Below are 18,231 nucleotides of genomic sequence, written 5' to 3' on the forward strand. Positions count from 1 at the left end.
TTCATTAGTTTCTAACTTTCTAAATTATTCATATATAAGTCACCATGGGCCCGGTCCTCGGGCTTTTTGGGCTACTTACAGATAAAAAAACTCTTCACAATGGTTTTAAAAATATATATATTTAAGGTATACTATAACAAGAATACATCGTACCATAGAAAAAGTCATAATTTTTTTTTAAAGTATCAAGTAAGGCTAATAAGTAAATATGATAACTAATTCATTAATCAAATTAAAATATTTTAAAAAATCAAATATATAGTTGTTTAAGAGCTTTTTTGTTAAGCCCGATCCCAACCGGGTTAAGCCTAGAAAACTCTTTAACTCAAATGGGTTTTAGTCTAAACTATCCGGTTTTCTTGAACATATATATTTAAGTCTGTTTCCGATGTTTTTCAAAACCGGGCCGGACTAGTATGCGGGTTTTAACCCTAATTGACATGCCTATGTCTAGCCAAACTATAACAAATACGGTAGATGATGAATTGATGATCAAATAAAGAACGAAGGTCTTTTTTTTTTTCTGGGTTTTATCATTGTCAAGAATACCTACAAAATAAACTTTACAACATGATTACGTGAAACTAAAAAGAGAGTCTTACTGTTCAAAACTTCTCTAATCATATTAGTTATCCCAGGCCAGGGAGTTGGGAATCTTCCATGTATACACAATCATTTTAGATAAAAATCTAAGAAAACAATACAAAAAAAGGAGGGGCGAGGTAGTAGTGGTCTAGTGGAGCAATAGCCAAGAGTAAGATAACATTCTGTAATCTATAAAGGTGCAAGTTGGTACTAAAAGTGGAAAAGAAAGAGACAAACTTAAAAGGGGAAAGCAATCATAAAAGCATTAACCAATTAGTCAACAAAGATTGATGAGTATGTTGGATATATGAACGTTTCTGTTCTTCTACCCCCTCAGATCTGCCATAGGCAATCAAATTGTCATTTGTGTTAGGGTGAGATAAGAAAGTGAAATAAGACTCCTACTTAGTTTTGATAGAGCCACAACAGTGATATTAGTTTGTTGCTCACGGGTAAGGGCTAGCAGAGAGACTTGAAGAGACACACACAAACGTCTTAGGCTAATCCTCTTCAACCTTCAGTGTTATAGACAAACGTTGATGATTGAAATCATCTCTCTTCCCATAATTTATTGTTCTGCACGTTAAACGGACGTTCAAGTCAACATCGCATTTATCCTGTTTATGTTTTTTTCCGTCTCCTTGTTATTTTTACGCAATCAACGACACGAGATTTTCTTCGTTGGGCTGCCATGTCCACAAGTTGCTTTTGGTGTTGGACCACTTCACTCTTCTGCTCTCTGCTGCTTACCGGCTACGCCCGAGCTTCCTCTGCAGGCGACGCCAAAGAGAAAGGGCTCTCCCAAACTCCCACTTGGGCCGTCGCCCTCGTATGTACCTTCTTCATCCTTGTCTCCGTTCTCCTCGAGAAGGCTCTTCACAGAGTTGCCACGGTTTTTCCCTAGATTTCCTCTTGCTTCTTTCAGTTATGCAAGTGTTGGCGGCCCTTTTAACGTTGTTTCCTTTTTTTTTTTTTTTCCTCAGTGGCTGTGGGAGAAACATAAGAACTCTCTGCTTGAAGCCTTGGAAAAAATAAAAGCCGGTAAGAGCAGAGACTTGGTTATCTTCTACTGTCTTTAATTAAGAAAACACTGAGATGTATGAACTGGATGCAGAGCTGATGATTCTAGGATTCATTTCCTTGTTGCTCACCTTCGGAGAGCAGTACATTCTCAAGATTTGTATTCCTGAAAAGGCTGCAGCCTCTATGTTACCTTGTCCAGCTCCTTCTACTCATGACCAAGACAAAACCCACCGCAGACGTCTATCTGCTGCTGCTACCTCTTCCCGCTGCGATGAGGTCATCTCTAGCTTTCCTAATTAATAACAAACTTTACGCTCTCTCTTTTTTCTATCACACTCTTTTCTTTTCCGCAGGGTCATGAACAACTCATACCTGCCACAGGTTTGCACCAGCTACACATTCTATTGTTCTTCATGGCTGCCTTTCATATCCTCTACAGTTTCATCACCATGATGCTTGGCAGACTCAAGGTACAACAAGCCTGACTTCCTTACCTCGAAAACCTCCTTTCGTAGTCCTAACTATTTCATCATTTTTATGTAACTGCAGATCCGTGGCTGGAAAAAGTGGGAACAGGAGACATTTTCTCATGATTACGAGTTTTCAATTGGTAGGCGAGTTCTTCTTCATCAGTACTTGTTTTATAGGTCACTAAAGTGGCTCCTCTCTATGCATAGATCCATCAAGATTCAGGCTCACTCACGAGACGTCATTCGTTAGACAACATTCCAGTTTCTGGACAAAAGTCCCCTTCTTCTTTTATGCTGTGAGAAACGTATTTCCTTCTTCTTTAGCTCTTTAGCAATCCCAATTGATATTAATCTCTCAACCATCTGATTTACAGGGTTGCTTCCTACAGCAGTTTTTCCGATCTGTCGGGAGGACCGACTACTTAACTCTGCGCCACGGCTTCATAGCTGTAAGGCAAAACTCAATCCTCTCTTGTTTTTTTTTTTTTTTATCTAACAATAAGGTGGTGTTTATGGGTGAGTCTCCTTTAGGCCCATTTAGCTCCGGGAAGGAAGTTCGACTTCCAGAAATATATCAAAAGATCACTGGAAGACGATTTCAAGGTGGTAGTTGGAATAAGGTATGTAACACAAAACAATGCTAGTGCGTGTGTTGAGGTGTTTGCTAAAATGGCTGATAAATTTTTCTCTGCAGTCCTCTTCTGTGGGCATCATTTGTAATTTTTCTACTTCTGAATGTTAATGGTGAGCCTTGGCTTGCTTTACCTAATCATTTGTCTTTGCCTTGTATTAAAGTACTGAAAATTTCTCCCATCTCTGTTTAGGTTGGGAAACATTGTTTTGGGCGTCAATCCTGCCTGTACTTGTAAGACAAGTATACACTCTTGAGCGAATCTTTTACTGTGTCAGGGGCATGTAAGTCTCATTTTTTACAACCCTTGCAGATCATATTAGCTGTAAGTACGAAGCTTCAAGCGATACTAACAAGAATGGCTCTGGGAATCACTGAGAGACACGCAGTTGTTCAAGGGATACCTCTTGTGCATGGTTCAGATAAGTACTTTTGGTTTAATCGCCCTCAGTTGCTGCTTCATCTTCTTCATTTCGCCTTATTTCAGGTAGTTGCATTGCTTTTACTTCCAAACAAAATCAGCATTGCATGTTAATGTATTATACTTGTGTTCATCTTTTGTCCCATGCTACAACTTCTGTCTAAATGCCTCTTCTTTTTGTATAGAATGCTTTCCAGATAACATACTTCTTCTGGGTCTGGGTAATCTCTCTCATTTCTATGCCCAATTCAGTAGTTTCCCTTCTCGCTGATGTATTCTCTTCTATATCTCCAATGATAGGAGTGACTAATACATTTCCTTAATTTTGCATGCAGTATTCCTTTGGGCTAAAATCTTGTTTTCACACGAATTTCAAACTTGTCATCGTAAAACTCTCTCTAGGGTAAAACTTATTCTTCACTAGCGATTAAGAGCATCATTATTGGGAAGCAATTGATACATCTCTCTTGGAGCAATTAGCTTAACATGTTTGATAAATTTGCAGCGTAGGAGCTTTGATTTTGTGCAGCTACATCACACTTCCATTGTATGCACTAGTTACTCAGGTACATTATCCTAATTTCCAGGTTTTATACTCCAGATTTGTTTGTCTACGAAACTATATGGTAGTACAGTAGCGACAAAGCAACAAACTTATTTTAGATGATGTGGGCAGATGGGTTCACACATGAAGAAAGCTGTGTTTGATGAGCAAACGGCAAAAGCGTTGAAGAAATGGCACATGACTGTGAAGAAGAAGAAAGGCAAAACGAGAAAGCCAGCAACAGAGACCCTTGGGGGTTCTGACAGTGTCAACACCTCTACTTCAGCCTTTCACGCCTCTGGAGCTACTTTACTCCGCTCCAAGACCACCGGTCACTCGACAGCCTCTTACATGAGTAATTTTGAAGACCAAAGCATGTCTGATCTTGAAGCTGAGCCATTAACTCCTGTACCGATAGAGGGACAGACTACTGTCAGGATTGGTGATCCACCCACAGAGATGGACTATAGTGGAGATATTAGTCCTGGAAACCAATTCTCCTTTGTGAAGCCTGTTCCTGCTAATGATATTGATTAAATATCAAAATGAACGCAGAACGAATTCCATCATTCGGGTTTTTGTTTTCTATTACCTGTATGCCAATAATTGCTTTGCCAAATGTTACCAACTAGGATTTCTGTATAAGGTTGTTTGCTAGAGCTCTTACATATGTAGAGAAAGAGTAGATACATAACAGGCTACATCGTACAACTGACTAATACTGCCACAATCTAACCCAACTCAAGAAACAATTTTTGATAAATTTGTATAAAGAACTGATTAAACCGCTGACATTCCACAATACTTAAAATAAACGGACTTACTCAAGTTCTTCCTCGTCATCACTGTTACCTCCAAACATTGAGGCCATTTTCATCGCTAAATTTGCAGCTATTTCCCTCCTCTGGAAATCAGGCATCAATCGCAAGTTGTCCCGGATGTTTCCTATTTCGGACATCAACTGTTCCACGTCTTCAAACTCATAACATTTCTCATTTTCTGTATCCAAAGGTTTTTCATCTGTTACTATTGCTCTGTCAGTGTCATTCTGCGGCTCTAACCTTGAGTGTGACAGCTGCAACTCTTCATCCACAGCTTTATTCATTTTCACCATACTGTTTTCTACATGGAGGTCTTCCTGTGAAGTGGATCCGCCAACATCTACAAATGAATGCGTTCCAGTGGCAGAAATCCATCTTTCGTCCATATTCTCCCATGGATCACCTGAGCCTGCTGATAACACTTCATACTCCAATTCGTATTCAGATTCTTCTTCTGACAACTCTGACAACGAGGAAATATAAGACCCAATCAACATGAATCCAAGAGGAAATGAAATGTCCTCACCCGGGTAGAGTTTTGGTCCAACAACTTCTTGGCCGACAATCTGACCAAGTGTTTGATCAAGAAGTAATTGGACATAAACTCTACCCGGGTCAGAAATCCTGGTATGTTTCAGGAACCCTTAACATATATGGGAGAAGAAAATGGAAGGAACATAAAACCTTCCCCTTGAGCTAACACCGGTTCACTTATCTTATCCCCCGATTTCAGAATCATCCCAGGCCACATATGTGCCGAAAGAGCACCAAATAGACGTTCAACCCCTTGAGAATCTCCATCGACTGATAAACCTACAAAGACCAATCCATGAGCCTCATTAATGCTCGACACGAATACATATTCTCTGCTCATCCATTTTCAATCACTTTGCAAGTTCAGTACAAGCAATTTTATTTTCATATTTATAGGAAACAAGGAAAACCAAGTAAAAACCTGAACGTTGCAGTCAATATGAAGAAGGGAGGATTGTCTGAAAAACATAGAACTTACACTTGTCAAAATCAGGATTAGAGGCACAAGCCTCAATGAACTCGATGTTATTCTCACAGCACCACTCAAGACAAGTTGCCCTGATATCCAATGATGTATCTTCACTTCCCAACAAACTGCTTCCTTCCGTTTCAGAGATCCCAAACTCATCAGTGTCCAGATACATATTTCTAGAGGGGTCTGTTGCCTTCAAAAGGCGCAGTCTATATTCATCATGAGCTGGGTGGTGAGGGACACGATCTACTTTGTTACCAATGCACAACAATATATCAAAATTGTTGATGTCAGTATGAGAAACCCAGTCTTGAAGAGCAACAAGAGTTGACAGCTGCAAAGAGTCGGGTACAACGGTTACGCGGGGATGGTAAAGTGAGAATAATGAGTCAGACACAGGTGTATCAATGTCAAACCTCACTCAAGTCGAAGACCATAACTAAGGCCACCAATGGATGTGACTCCGGGAGATTGGGTAGAGAGTAGTCCTCGCGAATATGTGATATCCATACAGAAACATCAGCCGTGTAATACTTAGTGTTGATCGTCCAGCTGCCCACATGTTACAGAAAATATTCAAACAATACTTAAAACGGTGAGAAATTCTCCAAAAAAATGGGTACACACATCCATACCCATGAACTTCTGCTTGAGATGATGACTCCGATGAATCCTCAAATTCGACGGAGAGCAATCCTGTAATCACATACTTTTTCAAACGATACAGCCAACAAAGGTCGTATGGCGGCATGGATAAACGGAAAACCCTAGATTAGAGGAAAACAAAATTTTGGATTCGGATCCAAAGGGAGAAGGGTGCGCTTACGAGAGAGGAGAGTGCGCTTGCCTACGCCAGAGGATCCGACGACCAAGACTCCCGGTCGGCTTTCCATCAATACCCTCCAACTTCAGCCGCGAGTGATCTAGATTCGGGAAGCTTGAGGTAAGTGCCAAGAGACGAAGTGCAGAAATAATTACAAGCCTGAGAAATTAATATGATGCCCAAATACAAAACTATAGGCCCAATTCATTGAATATATAAGACCATCCTTATTGGTTGTCATGTTGTTATAAGGTTATCCCCAATAATGTTGCCCTGAGGTTACAGGTTCCGATTACAGATCTTGCATGTTTATCTGCGCTTGCGCTTGACCATGATGAATGGTCGTTTTAAATACACACACACTATTTGCATTAAACGAAAAACAGTTGCCACAAACATATGCCGGTGCCCTGAATCAAAATAGACCATGTCCCATACATTACATAGATGCATATCCTAGTCCTATGTGTTGAGGTTTGCGTTTTCTCCAAAAATAGCCATTATTATCAACAAAAGAAAATACAACATAGCCGACACTTCAGGAACAAAATTTACCAAACTGATTCAATGTCTTACTTAACCACAAATGGCTAAGATTGCATAGACATCTGGAAACCCAACTCAGATGAAGTTACACTACTTCACGGTAGAGTTGGTTTTCTTGGCATGTGAGGCTGAGGGTAACACAAAGACGCTTGAAGCAACCGCAGATGGCTGAAATTCAGCAGAATATCGAGCTGATGTCAAAGTTATCTTCGGGAGTTGCTGTTCACCGCAAGTCAGAGGCACTAGCTTATAACTTAAGACATGTTCTGACTTGGGAAGGACTGAAATCGTATTGCTGTGAGACCCAGACAGAACAAAACTCTGTGCATCAGCCAGAGCAAACTTTGCTTCTTGCAGCAACTGTGTCTGGTTGCAGATTCTAACAGCGCAAGTGAATGGTTCTCCGAGAATGGCATATGGAGGACAGCTCAAATTCATTACCAGTGGTGATGCCTCCACAATTACTTCAGGAAGTTTGTGCTTTGTCAAAACACATGCCTCTGTTATGTTACTTCCCTGTCTCCTCCATTTTAAATGCACTGATCCCAAATCAAGCTTTGAAGTTCTCGTTATTGGTATGACTGTGAAAACCTTTTTGAACTCTTCACCTGGCGCAAGATTAGCAGAGCTTGGGGAATCTCCACACCCACCACCCTGGTGAATCAAACATGAAGTTTCCCCCTGCTTATCGTCCAATTCAATGGACATGGACACCAGTTTCAGCGCTATCTCTGAACAATTTTTGGCTCTGACAACTAACACACTTTTTTCGTTCAGTGGCAGAGAAGACATGTCTTCAGAATCAGGGGCTGGCTTGATCTTATTGAGCAATAGGTGATCCCGTCTATATGGCAACATAAACTGACTGCTTATTAAAAGAGGCATCTTCCCTTCGATCTGCAAGCTCTTGTGTATGTGAACTTTTTGGGTATTGTCTTCACTGCCATGTGGCAAGTAACCCAATGACACAAAAAGCATGACAGGCTTGGGTCTATGCCACTTGATTTCTAGTTTGCACGACCATGATTCCCCTTCTTTCAGGTCTGGAACAGATACCAACCCAAAAGATTGCTGAATTTTCTTTATGTTCCCTGTTTCAGACTCAGATTCATCGTTTCCCTCTGCCCCATCAATACCACAGATTTCAACATGATGGCTTTCGAGAGAAAACGGTTCTGTTTCTCTTGGGCTAAACAAACCACCACCACCCACATCAACTAGATTAATTTTCAATTCACCGTTGTATACAGCATGACCCTTTGACGTTACAACTATAGGCAATGTAAAATCTTCTCCAACTAAGGCAGGACCAGAAGCACCTAGACTGACGTCCACCTGTGGTTCAAGTTCATCAACTTGAGTAGCTTTCTGGCCAAATACTGCAAGAACTGGGTCCTTTGTTGGCAGAGATTCCACACGATTCTCATGCTTCCAGACAGACAAATCCTCCATCGCAGCAGGACTCTCGGCTCTTGAAGAGATTGTGAAAAGAGGGCCCAATTTTGCGAGAACTGAAAGACACTCAAGCTTGCCGCTTTGCTCTACAGATGAAACAAAGAAATGCGTTAAAAGTTAGGCAGCTGAGAAAACCACTTTCCTGCTGCTTTCATTAAATAGATACAAGTTCTGTAGCTTCAGTTCTGCTAAACTGGTAACTAAGAATACGAGCAAGTCCAAACCAGGTTTGAATTTCAATGAATAAAAATGCTATACGTGCAAGTCTGTGAGATACAAAAAACACCCTTATAATTAAATCACACTAACCAGAATTGATTGCATATGTCAACCTTAACCAATTATTCGGCACAAGCACCAGTGATGGCTCATTCTCCACTTGGCTACCACTTTGCACAGTGTTAGATGAAGTAGCCCACAGAGGCCTCTGGGAATTCCTGATGACAAAGTTGCACATAGATTGATTGAACTGAACTTCTAGATGATCTATTTCAACTGGAAGAGGTAGATGAGAAAGCAGGGACAATGTAATAGAGCACATAGCATGAGGCTTGATTATTTGCTCGTGAAAAGCAACTGAAGCCAGGAGAACAGGTCTCAGAGGACTGACAAGGTCAATCTCAAGATGAAGAGGGCTATCAGTGGCTAATTTGAATCCATTTCCTCCGATAGATGATAAAAGCTCGGCTTCACGACAGAGAAGAGTAAAGATTTCTTGATGTATACTTTCTCTTCCTGAAAAGGTTGCAGGACCTCCAGGGCCATAATTTTTGTTTTTCAAGTTCCCAGAATCGTCATAAGATGTTACAGGCAGTACAACCATTTCAAGGGACAACTCTACAAAATCTTTCAATGCACCAAGGTTTCTCGAACACTCTCGCAAATAACCCAACACCTCCCAGAGCAAAGTTACCCAACCTTCTTGTCTGTAAAAGTTTGCAGCAATATCGAAATATTTTTTTGCGTTGTTGGGATCAGCCAAATCAAAGTACTCCCGGCCTACTTCAAATGCACAACGAGCAGCCATCCTCCCGGCTTTAAGGTTGGTAAATGATTCGTAAGATCTCTTCAGCCAAGCAATAATTTCAAAGGAATCCTGAAATCTCTTTGCTTCTGAAATTGTATACCGTGTGTACTCTTCATCCGTTATACTGCAAAACATTAGAAATTTATACCATTAAAGGTGGTGGTAGCATAGTTACATATATTTTTTACACAGATTTATGAATAAACGTACGAGTGAAACGTAAGAGCTTCTCCCTCTCCCTTCTCAAGCAACTGAGCGAACTGACCCACATAGCCTGAAGGTGTAATGGATTCAGAGCAGCTATTAATTTCTTGAGCTGTTTCAGACATTGACAACAACAGTTCCAGGGCACATTTCTTATCTTTCAAGTATTGTGCAGCCAACTGCGTATAGAAAAAAATTTCCAGTGGATAAGAACATATTATATATTCAAACATCCTGTACTTAGGAGCAGACTGCTCAGAAGTTTATGGGATAGAAGTCGGAAAATCCAACATTTGCTTTGAGGTAGGTGTTAAATTCCTATAATGCTGTTTTAAGAAAATGGTAAACGACACAGAAAGCTTTAACACTAAATGCACCACCAAGTATTAGAATATGTTCCAACTATGAGTTACATGGAGAAAATTTAACTGACCTGATAATAATAGGCAGGATAGAACTCAAACTCAGTCAAAGATATTTCTGCAGTTCCTTGGTTTAAGGAAGAAAAGCCCTGAGCAGTTGCGGAGCTTGTCTCCAGCAATTCAGCAAAGACAAGAAACTGCCTACTCATCCAGTCCCAATGGAGAAAAATAAATTCTGTGGATCCAACAACCTTTTCATATGATGCTTTATGTTGATGAAACCATGTCACTGCTTCTATGAGTTTGCCACCATGTAACAGAAGCGTTGATATCTTGAAATGCAATAGCTCAGCTATGGTCTTGATTTCAACCAAGCGTTGTATTGCAGGCAACCTAGTCGATGTCCCGATCATCTGTTTTGCATAAACAAAATTGCTCGTCAAAACTGAATGTGGGGAAACCCCAGAAAAATATACATAAACCTTAAAACCATATATGCATAAAAAGCAACTTCTTGACAAGAAGCAGAATAGTTTAGCGTGACAGATGGGTTGGAAAAAACGGAATAATTAGTGATTAAAGAAAAAAGACCTCGTGCAGGGAATGGTACGCGTCTTCATAAAACTTCAATGCTTCAGCCCAGTCTCTATGGAACTCTGCATATACAGCGACCTAGCAGTCATGACATGAATGAGCCTTCCTTTTACAAGATATTTTTGAAACAAAATGATTCGGCTTAGCAGAGGTAAAGAAAAACTTACTTTAAAACAGTAGCGAACATTTAAATCAGGAGAATTGGAACTTCTTTTCTCAACTCGGCTTTTGATTCTCCGTCCTTCTTCTCTGTAATATGCAAGGGCCAACTCTGCAAATGCAGAAGCGATCCTGCAAACATATTGTGTTGAGATGCATGAAGGAAAAGCCTCTTGTTCTAAGTGCAAAACCGAAAACAAGAAAAGGGGAGAGAAACATGCCTGGAGAGAGAGACTGAGAGTTCAGAATCTATGCTGGAATTGAAGAAGATCACGTATTTAGAATCTAGTTCTGCACGCTTTCGCAATGCCACAAGCCGATCTTCGCTAATTTCCTCTAGAAAAAGAAGTCGGGAAGGAAGGAGTAAGTCACGGGGTCGGAGATGAAACTAGTCGAAATGATAATAAATTAAAAAAAGGTTAAACAGACAAAAAAATGCTACCCTGTGGAGAAGACTGGACCACGACAACCACCAGTTTGATGTTTTTGGGACGGATTACGGATCTAGCAATGGAGATCGCATTGTTAGTCGGAGGTTTTTTAAAACAAAGGGGGCGGAAACAAGGAGACAAAATTAAGGGATATGAGGAAATACTTGAGGCTGTCGAGATCGGAGCAGACCTGTAGCCATTGAGTTGGATCGCCAAAGATGTGATGTGAGGGAAAGAAGGCGGCAACAAGTGCAGGGACCTTGGTGCGATGCTTAAGCAACCAATCCCGTTTCAAGATGCCGCCACATCTGGCTGGAACGGGAGACGAAGAATCGGAGACACTGAGAGGATCTCTGAAGGAAGAGGCTACGCTGCTCTGATCATCAGGAACAAGGAGAAGCGAGATATGAGAGAAGTCGGGGAAGGCCAGAGCGTTGATGGGAGGCTGCTGGGAGTGGAGATGCTTACTAATGGACGCCTGTAGCTCTGAGTATCCGAAAAGAGCCACCAGACTTACCGGCGGCGTCCTGAGCTCTTCCGGGTATTCCTCCATATCGCCGAGGAGTGTCTGAGAGTCGGACGCGTTGAATTGAGTAAGGAGGATCTGATACATTGCGTGGGCTTTTAACGGGCCTTTGATAAAACTGTAAGTTTAAAACTTATGAGCCAAATACTAGGATGTCGGCCCGTGCTTTGCCGCACAGAAAAATCAAAACTTAAAATAATTTAAATTACGTTTTCTAGTGAAAAGTTGGTTATAATTCTTTAACTGCATCAAATAAAATTGTGGATTTCTTTCTTTGGTCTTTTTTTTTCTTCTAATATATTAAATTTGTGAGAGTGAGACTGCGATAAAAACCTTCTTATAATTTTATTTTTGTCCCTCTAATGATAGTTTTTTATTGATATCACTGCATTTCAATTAATACTGATGATCCTAAAGAGCCAAAAAATTCAACATTTTTAAACGACCATTTCCAACATCTTTTTTTTTTTTTTTTTTTTGCTAAACTTGTAAATATCATATAAGAAAGAAAGAGTTCAACTTACATGGATGGCACTTAGCAGAATTGGTTCCTTGCCAAAAAACATAAAAACAAGGAAGCAAAGAGGAAAAAAGAGGACAAGAGAGGGAAGAGAAGCAGACTCTTCCTAGATAATCCAGCGAGACATAAGAGACTTGAAAGTCTTTCTATGCCGTCGAGCACTAATCGAGTTTCTAACCTCACGATCAATAAGACTAAAGATGGTGAGCGGAGAGACAACTTGCGAGTTGTGAAAGACATTGTTTCGCTGCTTCCATATCGCGTAAACAGATGCTTGAGCTACCAACTTTCGCAGGGTAGACGGAGAGGATCTGTTTTTGGCTAAGGTCCAAGAAATAAGATGGTCCCAATCGCGGAAGGGTGAAGGCGGAAGCTTCAGCCTCGTGAAGACTTTGTCCCAGATACAACGGCTAAAAGGACAAGAGAGGAGAAGGTGCTGCCTAGTCTCCACCTCGCTCGAACAGAGGCAACAGTGAGGGTCGATTTGCATTCCCCAAGAGAGAAGTCTAGACCTTGTGGGCAGCCTATCAAGCTGCGCAATCCACATGTTGAAAGAATTCTTAGGCGTTGCACCTTTGTACCAAATAGACTCTGCCCAGGGCTTGTTGTCCTCTCTTTGTCTAACAGCTTGCCAAGTTGCAGAAGAAGAGAAGCCTTGACAGATCACATTCTCAACAGTCCAGTCAACAGAATCAGCTAAGCTTGTGCTCAGAGGAAGGGAGATCGTTGTGAGGAAGGCATGAAGCTGGAACGCACGCTCTGATCTCGGAGAGGCGAGCAGCCAAGAGGATCCGGACGAAGCATCAGCAACAGTTGCTGAGAGAGGGATTCTCAAAACAGCAGGCCCTGAAGTGCCCAAAATTTTTAACAAGGGACCAAAAGGTGTCCAGATATCACCCCAGAAACTAAGATTGACACCATTACCCACTGTGCTTCTAATAAACTTTTCAGCAAGAGGTCTCAAACGAAGCAAACACCTCCAATTCCAAGTGTCATTTATACTTTCATTAAGCAGCCACAGATTCCCAGAGAGGCTCCCAGAAAGGTGATGAAGTTTATGCCAGGCTACCCACAAAGAACCACTATTCGAGAATAACAGCCAAACAAATTTTAGGCTAAGAGTAGTATTCCATTCAGTAAACCTTCTGAGACCCAGACCTCCTTCTGACTTTGGCAAGCAGACTTTAGACCAAGAAACTTTAGCTTTATTATGATTCACAATACCACCAGTCCAAAGAAATCTTGCACAAAGCGACTCAATCTCTCTTAAACAGCCTTTTGGGAGCTTAAAAGTGGATATCCAAAAGACTACCATTCCAGTGATAACTGTAGATATAAGCTGAAGCCTTCCTGCAAAAGAGAGAGACTTCACAGCCCAGCTCAAGAACCTTCCTTTTATTTTCTCAACTAGCGGAGCGTATTCCCTCACTTTTAGCTTCCTACACATCAGAGGGAGACCCAAGTAAGTGATTGGCAAAGTACCTCTAGGAAATTCGTAGTGAGAAATAGCCATAGACTCAATGTCATTAACCCCAGCCAGAAATAACTCGGTCTTTTCTCTGTTCATGCTGAGCCCTGACCATCCAGCAAAATCGTCCAAAGTTTCAGTAATGCCATGAAGAGAGGAGCTCCCACCATCAAAGAAGATCATCACATCATCCGCAAACATCAAGTGAGAAAGGTTCAGACCTGATGTTTTGGGATGATAGAATATATAACCAGCATTGTACCTTGATAGTAAGAGCTTAGAAAACACCTCCATAGCGAGGACAAATAAATACGGAGACAGCGGGTCTCCCTGTCTTAATCCCCTTTGACTTTTAAAAAATCCTCCAGAAGCTCCATTAACAGAAACAGAGAAGGAAGGAGTAGTAATACATTCCGAGATCCAGGAGATAAAACGCTCAGGAGCATTAATCCCTCTAAGAGCTGAGATGATGAAGTCCCATCTTATCGAGTCAAAAGCCTTCCTAAGATCCACCTTTAACATACCTTTTGGATCAATATTTTTCCTATTGTAGCCATGAACAATTTCAGTGGCCAGCAGGACGTTTTCAGACAAGAGCCTACCTGGGATGAAAGCTGACTGGGAGGTAGATATAACTTCCGGGAGAAAGGACTTCAACCGATTGGCTAGGAGTTTGGAGATCACCTTATACAGAGTGTTGAGGCAAGAGATTGGTCTAAACTCAGAGGGCTTGGACGCATTAGAAATTTTTGGGATCAACACCAGAGTAGTAGCATTCCACTGTTTCAAAAGCTGCCCCGACGAGAAAAACTCCTTTATAGCAGCAATGACTTCTCCCCCCACAATGCTCCAGCAACTTACATAAAATTCAGCAGGATACCCATCAGGTCCACTCGTCTTGTTTTTAGGAAGCGAGCAGAAGGCATCTCTAATCTCCTCATTTGAGAAAGGAGCAACAAGAGATTGGCTCTGGCTGTCAGAACAAGAGAAGTCTAGCAGAGAAGATATGTCCTCTTGGACAAACAAAGGAGCTGGCACATCTTTACCAAGCAAATCCGAGAAGTAAGCGATGCAAACATCCTGAATGCCTTGAGGGGAATCAATAATGTCCCCATTATCATTAACAAGGGCATGAATATGATTAATAGCTTTCCTCTGATTAGCCATACGATGAAAGTATCGTGAATTGCAATCCCCATCTCTTAGCCAACCAATACTTGATCTTTGTCTGAAAAAGCTCTCTTCTGCCTTTGAGAGGATAAGCCATCTACTTTGAGCATCCTCCTCCAGCTGAGCATTCAAGATAGATGGGCTAGAAAGCATATTACCTTGAGCAGCTAGGAGCTTTTCATGTGCTTCTTGCACTCTCTTCTCTAGGTTTGAGTAATTGCATCTACTGAAATCCCTTATTAATTTCTTTAGTGCTCTCAACTTCCAAGAAACTCGAAACATATCAGATCCCACCACATTAAAAGAGAACCAATGCGAACAAACCAAGTCAATGAATGCAGGATTGTTTAACAAGAAGGTGTAGAGCTTAAAAGCTTTTTTCTGCTTAGTGTAGGTTGCAGAAGAACTCAAAAGACCAGGAGAGTGGTCAGAGAAATCCGGTTCCCCAAAATGACCAAACGACTGCGAAAAAAGAACACGCCACTCTTCATTGACTAGGATTCTGTCCAGCTTTTTAGCAATAGGATTTTCCTTCCTCTTATTCCACCAAGTGAAGGAGTAACCTCTGAAAGTAAGATCGGAAAGCTCAGCAAAATGGAGACAATTGCTGAAATCCGTCATTGATCTGTTTACGTAAGACCTATTTAAAGAAGAATGCTCTGAAGGGTGAAGAATCTGATTGAAATCTCCCATGACTAACCATGGCTTCTGAGCAAGAGCAGAACTCTGAGACAATACCTTTAACTCCTCCCAAAGAGTAATCCTCTCTGCTTCCTCATTTGAAGCATACACAAAAGAGGCCACAAAAGGATGCTGGAAAGAAGGCAACACAACTTCACACGTAATCATTTGGAGAGACTTAGAAATGATGGTTACCTTAACCGTAGGGTGCCAAAGAACCCAGATTTTACCAAGCGCAGAAAACCCATAATTATCTTCAGAGGACCAACCAGGCATAAGGTCACTAACAAACTTATTTTTCTTAGACCGCTGTACATGCGTCTCTAAAAGACTACCAAAAACAGACTTATTTCTTCGAATCCATTTCTTAAATCCGGTACGATGAGAAAGCTTATTAAAGCCTCGGACATTCCAACAAAAAGTTTCACTACACATAAAAATCAATTGATTTTGAGGCCATTACCTCGCTCACGTCTGCGCTGCTTTTTAGGCAACACTTCTGTGAATCCATAATCCTATTCCTCAAGTCTGTCATCACCACTCGAAACAGATTCGCTCGAGTACGTATCCGAAGAATCAGGTTCTGCAGTAGACACGCCGGAGGATACATCAGTACCCTTTCGACCACTCGATTCCCCCTGCAGATGCTGTGAAAGCCGAGGAGATGAGGACCTTGCTACAAGAACTGGACCCGAAAAAACCCCTGAAGAAGGCTCAAGATCGTTGATTATCTTGAGAGGAGGCTGGGGAGAGGACACTGGAGGCTGGGGGGGAGGCACAGACTTAGGTTTGTACTGAGGCTGCTTTTTCTTCTTACCAACTCTAGGACAAGCATTAAGAAGATGAGAAGAAGAGCTGCAACCAGAGCAGGTAACTGGGGCTGATCTACACCTCTTTGGAGTGTGCCCTACCTCCTTGCAAACAGAGCAGATAGGAGGCATCCACGGGCTGGACACTTTAACACGCCTGATTTCACCACACTGAAAACGGACATTTACCGCCTCTGGGAGTTGTTTCCTTGGATCGATAATAGTGAAAATCTTTGCAACTTCAAGATTTGTTTTCTTCGCTGTGTCCGGATGCAGATACTTTGGATCACCAACAAGCCCTGCAATACGCTCCAAACCATCATCGTTGAAAAATTGAAACGGCACATCTCTGAGCTCTAACCAAATTGGAGCTGAGGAAAGCTCTGGCTTCACAGGATCAACACCTGGTTCCCAATTAGCAACAAACATAGTCTGACCATCAATGTTCCAGAGCCTCTGATTAATCACTCTGGTTCTAGTCTGAAAGTTTGGAATTCTAAAAAGGAAAGCATTCCCTTCCAATTTCGAGACCGAGACATCACGAAATTGGCGACTCCAGATTCCATTTACAATTGTGTGAATTGTGCCTTGAGGAGGTGGATCCGAATAGAACTGGCCTATGATGAAAGACTCGCAAGATTTTTGATGTTTCTCAATGACCGAGTCTGGGATATCCACACAAGCTTCACCCGATGGTAAAGTAAAGGATTTTCCTTTCTTAGACAACGGTCGAGAGGAGCCTTTGAACAGATGAAGCCAATCCGGCTGTTCAGTAGCTTCTCTTTTTTCTGGGTCCGCTGAGCCTTCAGCATTCGCAGTCGTTGGTGGAATCGAAATAACTGGATCAGTTGGAGAAACAACCTTCACAGGCGCACTGACGGGAGCAACCAAAGGGCTGGTCTGGCCATCAATCGATTGGGCATCAATTTGATTGGGAAGTGGTGTTGGGACAGCACTCGCAATAGCATCCGCGGGATTCAGAGATGGGAAGACTTGAGTCTGGACTTCACCGGAGACTAGCGTTGTGGCCGAGATTGAAGACTGCGCTTCATCTAAGGCACTGGCTACCGGAGATAGGGTAACAGAAGGAGGAGGACAAACCAGAGGCGGAGAAGAAAGATCAACATGGGAGACGGAGGCTGGGGGAGAGACCGGAGAGATCCAGCCGGAGGGCTTCTTCTTTTTCTTGGAATTTGACTTCCCCATCACAAGGGGAGGATCTGAGGAGGAAAATGGAGGCGGATTCCGCCGCCGTGGGTGACGACGGAGGAGGGTAGAGAACGCAGTCACCTTTGTCTTCTAATCGCCTACGCCCTAGGAGAGAGAAACGCTTCAAGTCTTTATTTCCAACATCTTAGTAAATAAGATTATAGTATATCTTAATAGGTAGTTCGTGAGATGTGTGACACATGGTTAGAGAGCATACGAGGTTAACGACCAACCACAACTTTGGATAAATCCATCTGGAGGGGAAAGATGTCTATATTTAAGTTTGTATATTCCTTTTACACTTGAATAATAATCATAACTTGTTAGCTACTAATAGGTGTATAAATTCCTTTCACGCTTGATTAGATAAAAAGACCAACTTGTTAGCTAAAACATGAAATTGGAATGTAAGCACCTCCATATAGTTAAATAAAATTTTGAACCAAATAACGAAGAGAAATAAAGTAAAAACAATGAAGAAGACTAAAGAGTACCAACACCGCTTTCATTCCTCTTTAACACAAAGGTGCTTGCATAGTTGCATGTTGCAAGAGGATTTCGAAATTGAGATGAGATTGGAAAACCAAAGTTTTTCATTTGACTTTAGGGTGACCAAAACATAAAGCCCATTATGAAAATCATACTGATTACAATTCCAAGACCAAAATGTCCACTTTAAGGCCCAACATCAACTTTCTAAACTAATCGGGAAGGTTTTTTTTTAAATATTTTTTTAAGCTATTAAA

The 18,231-nt window shown here is 41.6% G+C and overlaps 3 protein-coding genes across 4 annotated transcripts; 1 reads left to right on the forward strand and 2 right to left on the reverse strand.

The window, feature by feature from the left end:
* The first annotated feature begins 874 nt into the window (after window positions 1-874).
* LOC17876415 (MLO-like protein 10) lies at window positions 875-4,328 on the forward strand. The gene is made up of 15 exons (XM_006281755.2): window positions 875-1,477; window positions 1,569-1,626; window positions 1,700-1,884; window positions 1,962-2,078; window positions 2,158-2,218; window positions 2,286-2,374; window positions 2,453-2,527; window positions 2,610-2,698; window positions 2,773-2,822; window positions 2,903-2,943; window positions 3,023-3,196; window positions 3,316-3,351; window positions 3,466-3,533; window positions 3,636-3,696; window positions 3,807-4,328. Exons 1-15 carry the CDS (start codon window positions 1,277-1,279, stop codon window positions 4,209-4,211), a joined length of 1,710 nt encoding a protein of 569 aa, XP_006281817.1. The 5' UTR covers window positions 875-1,276; the 3' UTR covers window positions 4,212-4,328.
* On the reverse strand, window positions 4,294-6,472 carry LOC17877211. The gene is made up of 6 exons (XM_006281759.2): window positions 6,328-6,472; window positions 6,137-6,197; window positions 5,918-6,053; window positions 5,508-5,835; window positions 5,180-5,308; window positions 4,294-4,958 (listed from the first exon to the last, which is right to left on the reverse strand). The coding sequence occupies exons 1-6, from the start codon at window positions 6,392-6,394 to the stop codon at window positions 4,495-4,497; spliced, it is 1,185 nt and encodes a 394-aa protein (XP_006281821.1). The 5' UTR covers window positions 6,395-6,472; the 3' UTR covers window positions 4,294-4,494.
* Window positions 6,473-6,676: 204 nt separating this feature from the next.
* Window positions 6,677-11,693, reverse strand: LOC17877119 (trafficking protein particle complex subunit 11). Of its 2 annotated transcripts, none has more exons than XM_006281776.2 (9): window positions 11,267-11,693; window positions 11,114-11,175; window positions 10,893-11,007; window positions 10,680-10,803; window positions 10,510-10,590; window positions 9,990-10,331; window positions 9,563-9,735; window positions 8,635-9,476; window positions 6,677-8,411 (listed from the first exon to the last, which is right to left on the reverse strand). In XM_006281776.2, the coding sequence occupies exons 1-9, from the start codon at window positions 11,653-11,655 to the stop codon at window positions 6,961-6,963; spliced, it is 3,579 nt and encodes a 1,192-aa protein (XP_006281838.1). In that variant the 5' UTR covers window positions 11,656-11,693; the 3' UTR covers window positions 6,677-6,960. The 2 variants fall into 2 exon arrangements, with proteins under 2 accessions (XP_006281838.1, XP_023636759.1); XM_023780991.1 differs by having other exon boundaries at window positions 11,293-11,356.
* Window positions 11,694-18,231: the final 6,538 nt, after the last annotated feature.

This window comes from Capsella rubella, unplaced genomic scaffold, assembly GCF_000375325.1.
Source record: "Capsella rubella cultivar Monte Gargano unplaced genomic scaffold, Caprub1_0 scaffold_8, whole genome shotgun sequence".
NCBI classification, from domain to species: Eukaryota; Viridiplantae; Streptophyta; class Magnoliopsida; order Brassicales; family Brassicaceae; genus Capsella; species Capsella rubella.